The sequence below is a fragment of the Botryllus schlosseri genome, unplaced genomic scaffold (assembly GCF_051294905.1).
Source record: "Botryllus schlosseri isolate E-star unplaced genomic scaffold, Bs_hap1 Bs18a, whole genome shotgun sequence".
In the NCBI taxonomy this organism is placed as follows: Eukaryota; Metazoa; Chordata; class Ascidiacea; order Stolidobranchia; family Styelidae; genus Botryllus; species Botryllus schlosseri.
In genome coordinates, this window is record NW_027648627.1 from 468,778 (window position 1) to 483,968 (window position 15,191).

Here is a 15,191-nt window from a genome sequence, read left to right on the forward strand (position 1 = left end):
TGTCAACAAAAGGAGTTCGTGTATCACCTAAAAATAGTACATTGAACGTTCTCTCATTCGAAATTTCATGCTGGTGACGTCATATTTTGTGATACGACTGTTGATATACAATGTTCTTTCCAATTCTCTACTAGTTGCTGACGATTACCCCTGACGAGTGTCAGCCGAAAATATTCGGGTTCATTTCAATATGAATATACTATTTAATTGTACCTTGCACTTCGTTGTCGACAGTGTGAGCGGAGTGTGAGGTACACAATGAGCCCAGTGTACCACCTCGATATGCTCATCTAGCTTTTCTGACGTTTTTAACGTTTTGATTTCGCCACCACAATTAAGTTCTTGAACTGTTATGATTCTAAATTTCTAATGAGGTGTGTCAAATCCTCAGCTAGAGCAATCGCTGTCATTGCTGCAAGTGCAAGGAAACTCGGTAATCATAAGCATCGAAAGACGTCTACCATAGTGTAGCAGACATCTTTTGTTTGTCGGCGTTAAAGCTCCCAACTTCGACCCTTTAGCAATCCTTCGTGAGCGTTACCACCCTCAAATAGTTTCCTATACGCTAGACAAATTCAGACGCCAAGTAGCTATACGGCGTCTCACATTTCGGACGCCAAACGCCGTATAGCCACTCGGCGTCTCAAAACTGTAGCCGCCGAACGCCATCTAGCGTCACCAGTTCAGCCGCCAAACGCCGTATAGACATTTGGCCGCCGCGCGGCGTTTGGCGTCTGGCGTTTGGCCTCTGAGCGGGTTTAACCCCTGTTGTTAAGCTATCTTTAAAAAATGTGAAACAATTTGAACGATTAGCAATCAATGATGCTATCAAACCCTATTGTCAATCTGGGGTATAGTAGATTGGAAAATGTATCGTAAATTTCGTTTCATCACTATTGCAGCACTGATTTTTAATAAATAACGGGTATATGGAAACTCGAATACCGGTACTCTTGAAATGTCATATAGCCTATAACAAAAATATCATCTTGTGAGAAACATTAGGGCAGACTTCATTCTGGTGTTCATATACTACACCAGCCATTAACTCAACTGAGGGTTCGATGCCAACTATAAATCCTGCAAGCCACTCATGGCCACCCTTTCTAGAAAACAATATCCAGATATTTTAGGACTAACATTATGAAATGCTACTCCATATCTGTAGTATATGTCCTGAGGCAGTGCTTTTCAACCTGTGTGACGGTTCGCACTGGTGCGAACGAAAAAAATTGCAGTGCGAATGACGGAGTTGGTGCGAATGGTGCGAACGAAAAATCCGGATGAGTGCGAATGAAAAATAATTGTTCATTTTTCTGACGTGGAATATTTCAAATAAATCTAATATAGGAAATTCAAGAGCAGTGTAGCTTTTGTAGTTGCGACGCAATTGTAACTTGTTTAACTTACGACGCACGACTAATCGTAGGTCTCAAAAACCGTAGTGAATTAATATTTTTGCACTATAATTATTACGTACCCAAAAGCCTAGTTTGGAAGCTAGTTTAGTGGCAGACATACAGTAGGCCTATATCCGCCCGTCTGAGCCTGTGACAGGCTGAAAAAATGACATTAAACTAAATTTTTGCTTTCTTTCGCTAAGCTGTAATAGCTGTTCGATTAGCTCGAGGCAGGAGGATAAAATACCATCATTACCGATTCACATTTGCAAGTTACTGTAACGCAAATTTCAACCCCTTCATGGGTTATTGAAGTATGGACCGCAAGGGTATAAGTTTGAGTCGCTATGGTGCCAAAGCTATCTGTTAATATGTATATGTAATATTTGATGAAATTATTGCAAAAAATCCTGCGATAGTTTATACATATCCAAGGTCACTGTGTTCAGTGTGTTGGGTGCTGTATAGCCAATAAGCGAGACACGCAGAAAGATGACTTGATCATGAGAATCTGCCGACCTTTTGTTTAAATTCGTGTAAAGATTTGTCCGAATGGTTTTTCTGGAAAACATGGACAAAGACCGTTGGGATGAACTATAGAGTAGGGTATGCAATGAGGGGGTTCCGGCATATGAGACTTATTCAATACGAGGACAACCCGTTCTGCGTCGGGGCACATGAAGACGTAAAGTTGTGTTCATCAAACCGCTCATAAAATACGGTGCCAAAAACATAAGCGGCGACAAAACCTTCTCCAAAATGACCGATGCTGGAAGGCCAAACCTTTCGATATGGTCATGCTCCGTTGTCGACACGGAATAGTCCCGTTCTTGCAATTTGAGCAGACAGTAGTACAAATGCGACACGCAGAGGAATTTAATGATCCTAGTTTGAAATCGCGTGCGTCAAACATGTTTTGAGTGCTGTGATAGGTAGCATTGTGGTGTGCGCGTTCTGTATGTCATACTTTACATCCCCGCAAAATCGTAGCATGCTACTGTAATATTAAAAATGAATTCCTTTTCATGGGTGAGGCTCGGGTTGCGAGATGCCACAAAAACTCAGATTTTGGTGGCAGTCTGAAAAGCTGCTTCAAGGTTATTAAACTGTTATGAATTCTCAGGTTAGATTGAGCTAAGGAGCCGAACACACAGCTTCGTGAGTTTACTCGCTCATATATACTTGCGCGGAACTGATTTCAAGACCTCGCCATCCAAGCACTAGTAAACGTTCTTGTACAAAACCCAACAACTTGTTTGGTTTTAGTTAAGTATGGTTGAAATCGAATCGAGCGAAAAAAGTTGCCGTTTTAATGAGACAAATGAAAGCTTAAGCTACATAGTAGCCAATTTGTTGCACATCCGAACAAAATGTTGTTAAGTATCTTCATATTTTTGTATAACAATATTCGGTTAGTGCGAATGAAATTTATTTTACAGAAAAAGTGCGAATGGAGCTCAAAAAGGTTGAAAAGCACTGTCCTGAGGAATGCTGCCAATACTGGCCATAAACACAGCAAACCAACCTGTCTCGATAGTCGTTACAAAACATAAACACACGACTGCCTAGAAATGGTATTTAATGGAAAATGCTGGCAAACTATGAAACGCGGTATAGATAGATACTCTCAAGTAACTCCTGCCAACAATATAGATGCAGAACAGAGATAGGAGCCTAACATATTAGGAGATGTGGTGTATTACGTCGGTGCAATCACGTCTAATGATCACGGCTAATACAGAATTGGTAATCACGTACCAGTATCCGAGACCAACCCGTGATTTCAATTATGACATTGATGAGAGGTTCTCAACCTGGGGCCATGAGCTATTTTCAGATGGTCATGAAAAATTCGACAAATATTTTTCGAAATATATCATCTCTTAATCTACTCTATAACCGCACAGATTATTATATTCATCGAAAACGATGTCGTAGAAGAACAGAAATGTCATAGAAGAACAGAAATAGTCTGAACGCAGAACATGTTACTATTATCCCATTCTAGATTGCCAACCACGGGTAAATAAAGAACAAAAACACGCTCTCAATGCAGCTATAAATCATTACAGGTCATGTGTTCTTATAGAGAGTATAAAAAAACATATTTAATCCTAGGTTGGATGGCAAACCAGGCTTCAATCATCAATCAACCTCAAACTTTAGATTATATTTCTTGCGCGCCGATACTTTGTTGAAGATATTCTTTATACAACGCTTCTTTTTTACTTTTAACCTTCGATTCCAAGTAATCACGCCTTTCCAACAATGACTTTTTCAGCCGCCTTCCAAGCGTAGGCTTTGTTTTTGAGGACAAATGAGCCAGAAGCAGTAGAATCAATGTGAGAACCGCCACGCCGCCGAGGAAATGTCAATGATACATCTTCGGAACAGCGGTCCATATCGAGGAAATGGGTGAAATGTAATGACGAAGGTTGGTGGTGACTACTTTGCCGAGAGTTGAATGGAGAATATCATCTGACAAGCCAACGGCAAGGAAGTTAGCCAAAAATACCATCGGTACAAACAATCCAAACATGAAGAACAGACAACGGCGGCTTTTTGCTCTCAAATTATAGGATCTTGCTTCATCGTCAACGCGTAGTTTCTCATTGATAGCGGATAGTAGTAGTGTCGAGCTCGCTAATGCAGCGGAGCCGCGAGCTTTGCCTTCGAGTTTTCCAGGCATTTCTCAACTGTTAGCTTTGAGACCGTTGAGAGCAAAATAAATTACCCGAAAGCTACAAATGAAAACCACTGAAGTGGTCCTGGCGGAATTCTAGTGGAACACCACGAATGTAAATAAACTGTGTTTTTTATTCATCCGCATCATCGATAGTAACTTTCGATTTTTCCTTCCGAAAGCATTATTATAAAGAGCATATAGCGCATTTATCATTCAAGAGCATCATATCATATCCAAGAAACCTCAAAACTCACATAAATTACATTCTAATATGTAAATAGTTCGGCGAATAATATGCAGGCGTAAATGACTTCAGAATGGACACGCTCGACTTAGGCGACACGCGTTGGTATTGTGACGCAACAAACACAGTGGTATCGGGTTAGTAAATATTGAATCCACAGCCAGAGATGGGCGGATTCACAAATTTCAGGATCCGAATCTATCCTCTTAGTGTTTTTATTCCAAGTATCCAAAAAGTATCAGCAAAAACATAATAAAAATAGATGAATAGAAAGTATAGGAAATTATGAAAAGTTGTGCTATTGGGCAAGATGGCGTTCATCTTGGGTTGTGTTTAGCACAGGGTGTGGTAGGTGATCTTTCGTTGGTTCTGGATGTGGTCGTCAATCAAATGCTTTCTTTTTCTTTCCTGGTGGTTTTGGAAGATTTGCTTATAAAATTTCCATATCTTTGTTAATTTCACGTTATTTACCAAAATTTATTGTGGGGCTTGTGGGGGAGGGGGGTATTTTCTTTATTCGTTGTTCAACGGAAGGATAAACGTGCATGTAATATGAGTTATGACAGAAAACGAAGATAGGAAAATTGCGAGTTTTGGAAAAGGTTGCATGTTAATCATAGGCGCTGCCAGTAGTTCAACCCCCCCCCCCCCCCTAGCAGATCACTGATTGAATACCTGCCCTGGCTCTTCTAATTCGTAAATACTAGTCAGCGCCCAAGATTACTGACCACACCCTTTGTCGCATGCTACCTCTTTCTGCTGTTTGTGCTTTATGCTATTACTTTATGCATGTAGCGTGCATGCCTCATCGTTACATATAGCATAGGCCGAGGTAGGTGCCTGATCTCTTCATTTTATCACAACCTTGTGGTGTGGTGTATTGATTGATAACAGTGTTAATAATAAACTGAACTGAATGTTGTTCCATCAATATCATACCCGAAAACCCACTTCAATAACAACAGGTGTATACGGCATGTGTTTCAAATTGATACGTGATACGTTTCCAAATCCCCAATTTGTAAAACAAGTCAATCAATGCTTGCGATTACTAGCCTATATGACTCATCATATTCATCACCCATAAATTATATTATTTCTTCATGTAAACACATACGAATGCACGTCTACATATCTGGTGATAGAGAATCAACAGATGCATGTTTATGTAGAGGTATTTTCACCGGGACAGCATGCTGTAAAGACGTGCATGCAGCCATGTGCAATGACAAAAGAACTGATGCCTTTTGATATTACCAATGGTTTTCCCAATTGCATTACAGACTACATCGCAATTACAGCATTGGGGAAATAATTGTACAACGGGACTGTTAAAAACCATTTTTCAAATTTTCCGGCTACTTCTTAAAATTGTCAGATTGCCAAAAAAAAACTCAAATTTGACACAATTCTAACCGGCAGAAAGCAATGCTATGAGAGAAACTTTTGGATTAATTACGAATAAAGATTTTGGAATTTTACCGGATACCTCATGATATTGTTAGATTGTGTGAAAATATGATTCATAGCAAATTTGGCTCGATTCCAATTGGAAGAAGCGAAGTTATTAGAGTAGGATATTTTGGATATGAAAAAATAGTCGGCTGACTACTAGTATCTAATTATATTATATGAAAGAATTTCTGATTAAAAATACTCCATTAATTTTTAAAGTCAAAATTTTCTCCTCGCATATCATTGATTCTACTTTTTAAAATTTAGCCAGATACAGTGTTCTTTTAATGCAGCATAACAATTTTATCAAGTAACCATCCAGTAAAATAAAACAGAAGTTATTTTTGAACAGCCCCACAGCACTACTGCACAAACATCACACAACATTAGCTATTCATTATTACTCACGTGCACAATGCACATACCTAACAAAACGTCAAATGGACGGAGGTTGTTGTGCGTTTTCACAGACGGCAGATCAAATCAATGATGAGTTACACTTCAAAAAGTGGAAGGGAGATCCTTAGATATATTAAATCGGCATGGCCTTAGAATAATTACACATCTATACTGAATACCCGTTGCACTGGTTCAGTAGATGCAGGAATTGACAATCATTTTTGAACCTCAGTGAAGAGCATTGGATACTCATTCTTTCTTGTCGCCCTAAAATGCAAAGCATCATCGCCTTCAGACCTACACATGAGCTTATCAGTCTCTTCCAAGTACTTGACCATCTGAGTCGTTGCATTAGCTGTAATTTAACTTTGCTTCGATTATTTGATTGTATAATTGAAAAGTCTTGAGTACTTTGATGGCGGAGGGTTTATTACCTCTTCGTCACTGGATGATTTTGTGCAATGCATTGCTACTATCTACCATTGCCTGCTGTTTTTACGGCGGCATATCTGATATCAGACGAGTGCAACGAAATCAGTGGTGACAAATAACGATATCGGCAGAATTCGTCAGATGCGTTGATTTAGCCATTACGATTCGCAAATTTGTTCGTCTTCAAGTCATATAAAATAAGCCGAGTCAATGACTTGTCATGCGTAATGACTCGAGTACAAGTCGAGTCAATCCAAATATGGACTCGAATCGAGTCATTTTCCAATTTTAAGAAAATGACTCGAGTCAAGTCGAGTCATAAAAAAATCGTTACTCGAGTCATTACAACCCTGCTTACTACTACACTTCCCTGTATTTTTCGATAGGATCTTGTTCTAAGTGTTGCATACGTACAGTGAAATACGTCAGATTGTCGGAAGTAGTGTATATTTTGTTACGGCGGAAAACGGGTCAATGTGTATCGTACGGAGTCTTTAATATTTCATTGCCACACAGTTTTTGCGCATTTCCTCATTCAACAAGTGCGCGCCAAATAGATATCATTGCGCCTGGCATATTTAATCATGCGGCACTCAAGTAGCTTACGACGGCGCATGAAAGTTTTATGGGCCGCGGTTATCGCGCACGACAAACCTTGAATTCATATCTTTAATCCGTGCGCGTGTGGCGTGGCCTTCTGACATTGCCGAGAAAAACAACGGGCTGATAAATGGAACTGTACTTATGAAAGACATATTTGCGTCTTTTCAATTTGGTGGTAATTTATTTGATCGCCCCTAACAAGGTGAGGAATTTACGGCATCACCGCGAATTGTTAGTAATGAAGCACGCCATTTGGCATAACTGTATTTGTAAACTGCACATCAGGTACTTAAGTTAACGGTATCGTTATACCTTACGAAATGTGCTTGGAAATGGACATAAATATCATAAATTTGTCATTGTTGCTTAAAACAGTTCTTGTCTTTTCAGCTGGATTTTCTTCGGATCGATTTACTGGGCGATATCTCTAACGCACGGCGATTTTGCGGCAGACCCGATAAACAGGCCCGAGAAAGTATGCGTCAACAACGTCGATCACAACGCGCCGTTTACGTCGGCGTTTCTCTTCTCGCTAGAAACACAAACTACGATAGGTAAGTGGCCAGTGCAATGGTTGATAAGTTAACAGATAATGCTGGATGGTTACTTGATATCTAGTGTAGAGTCGGCAATCCAAGGTACGCCCCGGTTGTAAATGCAAGCCCTCGGACTACAGCAACTACACCAGCACATGCAGTGTCATCCAATAACAACTATGACGGCATAACGCTTGCATTTCCGCAGTCTTCCAAGATAACAGAGAGCATATTACGGGCGTGCCACTTCCTACATACCGCCGCGCCGCGATTAATCGGCCACAATTACCGTATTTTGTTTATTTCGACGCAAAGCCGACTTGTTATCACACTCGCACAAGTACCAGTACGCTCGGAAGACTCGTTGGGAGCGAGTACTTGAAGCCAACCCGTATTTTGTGACACAGTGAATTATACAAGCGAACAAGATAGTGCGAACGGTAGCCTAGTTTACAACGTGTTTTATATTGCAGGTTACGGGTTCCGAGTCGTAAACGAAGTATGCATAAGCGCCATCGTAACTGTCGTCGTGCAGTCGATATTCGGGTGTTTCATCGACGCTTTTATGATCGGTCTCGTCATGGCTAAGATCTCAGGGTGTGTTTGCGTTTGGAACGCAGAATCGATTGTTGCCGTATAGCTAAAACCATGTTTATTTCCAGACCGAATAAACGGGCCGAGACCTTGCTCTTCAGCGAGAACGCTGTCATCAGCAGACGCGATGGGGACCTGTGTTTAATGATTCGGGTCGGTAACTTGCGAAAAAGCCATTTAGTGGAAGCCACCATAAGGTATAAATCGAGTTTACTTGACGTCTAGCTGTGCCGAAAACTTACGTATTATCTCTCATCTCCAGAATGCAATACCTTAACTCTCGCATCACCATCGAGGGGGAGTACATCCCGCTGGAACAAATTGATTTGTTTCTCGACTTGAAAAACGGCTCGGACCGCATCTTTTTAGTGACGCCTCAAACTATCTGTCATCCCATCACTGCCGACAGCCCGCTTTATAACTTGAGCCGGGAGTCGTTGAAGACTTCAAAATTTGAGGTGGGTGGCAATATCAAAGTTTAGCTGCCAAACAGACAGTCGTCGAACATGTCTGCAAGCCAACATACGAACAGACTCTTCTGATGGGTTACTAGCCGCCGAGATTACCCGACCACAATCTGACGTACCATTTCACCTCCCAATACAACAAGTTTGATTTTCATAACCTGTCCTTCTTTCGTTATCCTGTGTTACTTTGAAGTCAATGTACAATTGTACATTCCTTTTATTCACATGGCCTAGGGAGGTCATGGTCGATGTTTGATTGAAAGACTGCTCCAAGTTGTTTCGACTTCTTCATATCTCTTCATTTTATCGTAATCTTGTGATGTTTTGAATTGATGAAATCGTTATTAAACTGAACTGAGCTGAATAATTCCAAGAACTTTTCGCTTTCACAGTATTCACCTTGTACGCAAGAACAGTCTAATAGTAATCGTATATATCAACGTATTCTTTTTCTCGCAGATCATAGTGATATTGGAGGGCATGGTAGAAGCCACCGGAATGACAACGCAAGCTAGAGCCTCCTACATTCCCGATGAAATTCTGTGGGGACACCGATTCCAGAACGTCGTCACCTTCTCGGGTGACAACGGCTACCGCGTCGACTTCAAAAAGTTTAACAAGGTAAGCTTGTGTTCTGACGGACCTAGGGTGATCGTGCCTTGTAATCTTAATCGATTACCGCGTTTACAGCATTTTCAAGTATTCGCCATCTAATATATTACATACATAATATATTTCCAAACTTTTTACATCTACGGGACAATGACATAAACTAAAGACTTTTGAACAAGGAATAGTGCCCTCTATCAAGATCAAGTTATTGCCAGTAGAAACGTCAGGTTCATAAAGTGCACAAATCGTGATCGTTAAATGCATCACACGTATTAGCTATATATGTCATTGCGTCGTTGATAACGAATGATGGGAACGCAGTCAGTAGACATTTGATGCGATGTAGTCTTGTATTCGGACATGTGTATATCTGTTCAGCGCTCAAATTCAAGGAATCAATAATAAACGAATAATCCACCATGTTTAACTCTTCGTGCCCTAGAACAAATCGGTCAGTAACATTCCGATTTGAATGATGCTTTCGAGAGATCCTGTCTGGTGCGCTTTCTATGCGTATCCAGTCGCGTATGCGGAAGACGTTTTGAATTGGCGGTTTACGTCACAAATGTAGTCATATTCTCGACCACAGAGAGAGCTTGGTGATAGCTAATAACATAACGCTGGGAGAGATCTAGCCTATTCTAAGCGACATATTGGCATAAATCATTGCGGGATGCGTGCGTCACTAAGCCACTGCCTGCGCCTCGTTTCATCCGTTTCGCGATAGATTGAATCATCGGTTTCGTCACCGCGTTTCAGGCCGACAGAGTCCGCAACCACCCGTCGTGCTCGGCCAACGATACGGACAATGTCAGCTTGCATTTGCCGGACAGATCCATGACCGACTCCGTGAAAAGACGAAGCCCAGCGGTCGAACGTTAGGTGAGCGCTGTTTGCTGGATAATTAACCGGTGTCTTTATTCGGGAAATTCCTGACCTGACACAGTTCACAGTTTTGAGTCCACGCCTGTTTGATTAACCGTGCTAAGGCTAAGGATAAATTAAATATGTCCTAAGGCAGGGGTCGCCAACTCAAAATGAGTCGCGGGCCACTTTTCAAAGTTCGTAGCGGCCGCGGGCCGCATGAATTCAATATCGATATAAAGTAGGCAACCACGTTTTAAAAGTCTATGTCAGTACAACGCTGTGCTACCTAACATAGGCGATTGGCATAGTGATCACAAAAGTAACATTTTATTGAAGGAATAAAAATAGAACAGAATATCACCGTCATCAATTTCATTTTATTTTTAACCCTGAGCTGTTCACGATACCTTGAAACGCTTTTTGGGGCTAGCGAGATACGTTACTAGATGAAAGACCATCTCCACGTAAAGCTTGACCTTGTGAAGAAGCCCTAAAACAGTGGTTCTCAAACCTTTTTAGACATACCCCGCTTTATGATACTGAAAATTGTCGTCCCCCCTTATTGTCACATCACAAAATGCATCCATAAGGCTAGCAATCCGAACAGATAGTTTAATGGCATGGATGGTTATGAATGTTGATGAGAGAATTCTATAATATGAATTCAGGACTGTACACAGAGAAATAACTATAAGAATGCTCTCGAGGCAAATCGCGCGTAGCGCGAAAAAATTTTCAGTTGACTGCAGCTCCGCGCGCCTTCAGATGCGTCATGCCCCCACAAGGGGACGCGCCCCACAGTTTCAGAACCACTGCCCTAAGCCGTTTTCTAAACGTCTCGGTCTTGGCAGGTCAATTTCAGCATTTGCAAAATGTTTTCTTAACTTTCTTCTGAAATCTCAAATCAAGTCGCGGGCCGCAAAATATGACCTCGTGGGCCGCATGCGGCCCGCGGGCCGCGTGTTGGTGACCCCTGTCCTAAGGCAATATGGTTCAGAGTTGAGGATGTCGGACAGAAGGAGAGAGAGAGGAATGTAATATCGTACGCATTATATGACTGTCATTGCGATAGTCGCTTGGTCACTATAATTGACATTAAAAATATTTTTTGTCAACATTATGTGTCATCATAAAGAAGAACACGTACTAAGAATCATATATGGTCAAAGTTCTCTTTGTTGGTACTCAAGTAGAAGTGGATGTGACGTCATAAATTTCTCATCACGTATTAGAAGTTAGGATTGTCGAGTGCAAAGTATGTATTTTGGCCTAGCTAGTTTTTGCCTAAAAATGATTGAATGTAAGTGGAAGTAGTGCGAATAGGTTCGTAAATCAGGCAGAAAAACTTGGAAATGAGAACCAGAGGTGGTAAATGTGGACATCGTTTGTACTTGAGCAGAAGTAGAAGTAACGGGCAGTAGGCAAAAGCTATTTGAAACCTCCGAAAAAGTAGAGTTACTCTATAGCTGATCACCACTGAAAATAACTGACAATCGTGTAACACTGTGCGTAAGGACACAGTCGTTACCGATGCTGGTCCACTAGTTTTAAAATGTTTTCAATGCAGAAATATGATCCCGACGACCTCTCGGGCTAAAGTAGGAAGACGAGCACTGCATGCGAGCTTTGGATCAGTCTTCCATGACGAACACGGTTGCTGACGTAAGCACGGATTCTGCCGGAAGATGGCCGGTCGGGCAGATGCGGCGGGGTAAGAATATTTGCGTTCGATCGAGTCATCAGGGCTTGGGCACGAGGATTCTAGTATAAATTGTTATATACGTATGCCGTTCACACTAAGAGTGATGTTTTAAGAACAAAAATAGTTTCAAGAGCTTCTTGGAAGTACAGAACTTCAATATGCTATTCAAAATAGTTTGAGTAATTCATTTCCACTGCTAAAGTATCGAAACCTTGGTTAGTTGTGTCTTTGTCCACCTGTGATTATACGGCGCTCCAATAATTATTATTTTATTATCATTTTTAATTTCTCCGACTTTGACCCTCAAGTCATAATCGTATTATTAACTGTCGTGTACTTTTCCAGATGCAACCGGCTGACTACATTACGATGGAAGACGAGAGATCGCATTCTCCAAAACGCGCGCACGGCACCAACAGACCGGACATCGCCTGCGATACCCTCTCGAAAGCGAAGAACATCGCGTCCGACGAAATCGAGAAAAAGAGCGGTCCCACGGGCGGCGAGGAGTCCATGAAGTTACTGAGCGCGCACTCAAACGGCGCTGGGCGCTGTCATGGTGTGCGCGTCGCAGTCACCAGCCAGCGCGCAGAGGTTGTCCGAATCGGTCGTGTAAACTGTGATCCGTCGGTGTCGCGCGTACCGGGAAACCGGGAGTCGAGAAATCTTCGGAATTCGTGCCCTTGAGATTAACGCCGTGCAACCCGCGGTTTGATAACGCGAAAGTTCGAATGCGAAATTATGGGAGGCGCAAAAATTAATGTCAAGCTAGCCCGGAAGTTCGCGGAAAACTTGCGGAACCTACATGGGATGTCAGTATGACATGAATGGAACATATATGGGACTATTGACATACGAGGGACATACGAAGGATACACAGGACATTTCTACAGCATCATTGTGACTGACATAAAGAGACGGACACGACAGCAGATGACGATACGAGAACAGAATTCACAAGCGCACACATATAGTAACTCCGTGTCGGCTTTGTTGGTCTTCGACAACGCAACTGCTTTTTATACATATCGCGAATAATATTTATTGAATTCAAAGATTTTTACATATATTTTTACGACCTCGTCGGACTTTGTGACAAGCTACAGCATTCTGCACTAAAGTTGTCTATAAGGTGAAAGCTAGTGACCCCGCGACGTGGCGATATCTCGGCGTATAACTAACCTACGGATAGATGAGCAGCTCATGCTTCGTGGTTGACTGATGCGACAACCGGCAAATTTGTTGTCGCTTCTTAGCATGAGACGGCTGGTTGTCGGCCAGATGGACTGTTAAAAATGCAGGTATGTTTGGTGTGGAGAGGATATAGGGCAATCAGAACGGGTTATTTATTGATACAGTACATCTAGCCCAGGGGTCACCAACACGCGGGCCGCATGCGGCCCACGAGGTCATATTTTGCGGCCCGCGACTTGATTTGAGATTTCGGAAGAAAGCTAAGAAAACATTTTGCAAATGCTGAAATTGACCTGCAATGGCCGAAATACTGCCAAGACCGAGACGTTTAGAAAACGGCTTAGGGCAGTGGTTCTGAAACTGTGGGGCGCGTCCCCTTGTGGGGGCGTGAAAGCATCTGAAGGGGGCGCGGAGCTGCAGTCAACTGAAAAATTTTTCGCGCTACGCGCGATTTACCGCGAGTTCATTCTTATAGTTATTGCTCTGTGTACGGTCCCGAATTCATATTATAGAATTCTCTCATCAACATTCATAACCATTCATGCCATTAAACTATCCGTTCGGATTGCTAGCTTTATGGATGCATTTTGTGATGTGACAATAAGGGGGGACGACAATTTTCAGTATCATAAAGCGGGCCATGTCTATAAAGGTTTGAAAACCACTGGCTTAGGGCTCGTTGATGTTTTTTGTCAGTGGTCTGTAGAGTGGGACACGGTCACGCGGCATTTTTGAAGATTTTGAAATTTTGGACAACCCTAGTGTGCATGCCTCCTTGTAGCCGTTCGGTCGTAGTCCTCGCTATCTAACTGAATGCGGCTATATTACTTCAGGTTCGACTGGACCCAGAGACACATTGCAGATTCGACGGATATATTACAACGAAGGCAGGCACAATAAACACATCAACACTTCCAATCCAATCCAAGACTTAACACAGTAACAACTCCACACAAAGATACCCCAAGACCAACTCCATACCGAACCCAACTACATACGCAAAGACTAACTCCAATCACTTCCTCTTTTCAATACCGCATGTTACCCTACGCATGACTGGTCTTGCAACCAGATAGTCCGGAGTCAATATGGCTCGGAGCCAAGCGGTTACACATCCCCGTTCCCAAGTTGAGTGATCTAGTAGTAAAGATCACTCACAAGCGACAAGAGGGAGCACAAATAAAAAATAAGTATAAAAAACAGAGCATAAAAATGGCAAGAATATGTACAAAGAAGAAATATGATCAAGCAAGACTAGGTTTCACAACATCTCACAACCGCTAATATTACAATAGTTCACAATATCCACCAACAACGTAAAGACGGTCACTGCAATAACTTCAAAAGTTCACTCAATTGTCGACAATACACGATATCATAGACACATTCCACCAACAACGTACAGTAGTCATTTTCCACAGACAGCTCCCCAGAACATAACAACGTGCACTAAACCAAGCCAACATCATAATCCAAACACGAGGTATTAAAATCAATACCCATAAACAATAGCAGGGTCAATTCACTATGAAATCAATATCACAGTTCAAACATCTCAATATCAGGGGCGTAGTCCAAGTCCGGTGTCAAATTCCAACCACCAATCACCATCTCATTCAAACTTCTCTCAAAGTAAAAGTTTTACGGTGCGAGGGCTCCTTTACATTCACATTGACACGTTCAATGGCCAGCTTACAGTCCACCAACGACTTCAAAGTACCAAATATATCTGATACATTTACTTCTCTACGAACCAAGTCCCAAAGCGAGTATTCGTTTCCAATTGACGATGCCACTGCAACACATTCATCTCCACAATCCTCAGCCAATTGTTCTTCCATCTCACTTCTTTCTTCACCATGACTGTCATCATCATCTGTCTCGTCACACGACTTCAATGGTACCATGACCATCATCTCAGATCCATTATCTTCAACAACCGGCGCAGCAATAGTCTCTTCAGAAACCGAATCCATTTTACTCTCACATGCCAACATATC

General features: G+C 41.9%; 3 protein-coding genes across 4 annotated transcripts in view; all 3 read left to right on the forward strand.

Annotated features, from left to right (window-relative positions):
* Positions 1 to 15,191, forward strand: part of LOC145459839 (uncharacterized) — a 311,519-nt gene that overhangs the window by 251,139 nt on the left and 45,189 nt on the right. The gene's annotated exons all lie outside the window — the stretch shown is intronic.
* Positions 7,458 to 10,421, forward strand: LOC145459850 (inward rectifier potassium channel 2-like). Its single transcript, XM_080338371.1, has 7 exons — positions 7,458 to 7,504; positions 7,595 to 7,773; positions 8,229 to 8,352; positions 8,418 to 8,546; positions 8,612 to 8,807; positions 9,276 to 9,437; positions 10,188 to 10,421. The coding sequence occupies exons 1-7, from the start codon at positions 7,458 to 7,460 to the stop codon at positions 10,308 to 10,310; spliced, it is 960 nt and encodes a 319-aa protein (XP_080194497.1). The 3' UTR covers positions 10,311 to 10,421.
* LOC145459822 (uncharacterized) lies at positions 11,583 to 13,066 on the forward strand. Its single transcript, XM_080338350.1, has 2 exons — positions 11,583 to 12,006; positions 12,343 to 13,066. The coding sequence occupies exon 2, from the start codon at positions 12,343 to 12,345 to the stop codon at positions 12,682 to 12,684; it is 342 nt and encodes a 113-aa protein (XP_080194476.1). The 5' UTR covers positions 11,583 to 12,006; the 3' UTR covers positions 12,685 to 13,066.

Bases quoted from the DNA above. Each gene is read 5' to 3' on its own strand.
- LOC145459850 (XM_080338371.1), top strand. From the start codon at position 7,458: ATGAAGCACGCCATTTGGCATAACTGTATTTGTAAACTGCACATCAG. The intron at 8,353-8,417 runs GTGTGTTTGCGT...GTTTATTTCCAG, and splicing joins GTCATGGCTAAGATCTCAGG to ACCGAATAAACGGGCCGAGA. The intron at 9,438-10,187 runs GTAAGCTTGTGT...ACCGCGTTTCAG, and splicing joins ACTTCAAAAAGTTTAACAAG to GCCGACAGAGTCCGCAACCA.
- LOC145459822 (XM_080338350.1), top strand. From the start codon at position 12,343: ATGCAACCGGCTGACTACATTACGATGGAAGACGAGAGATCGCATTCT.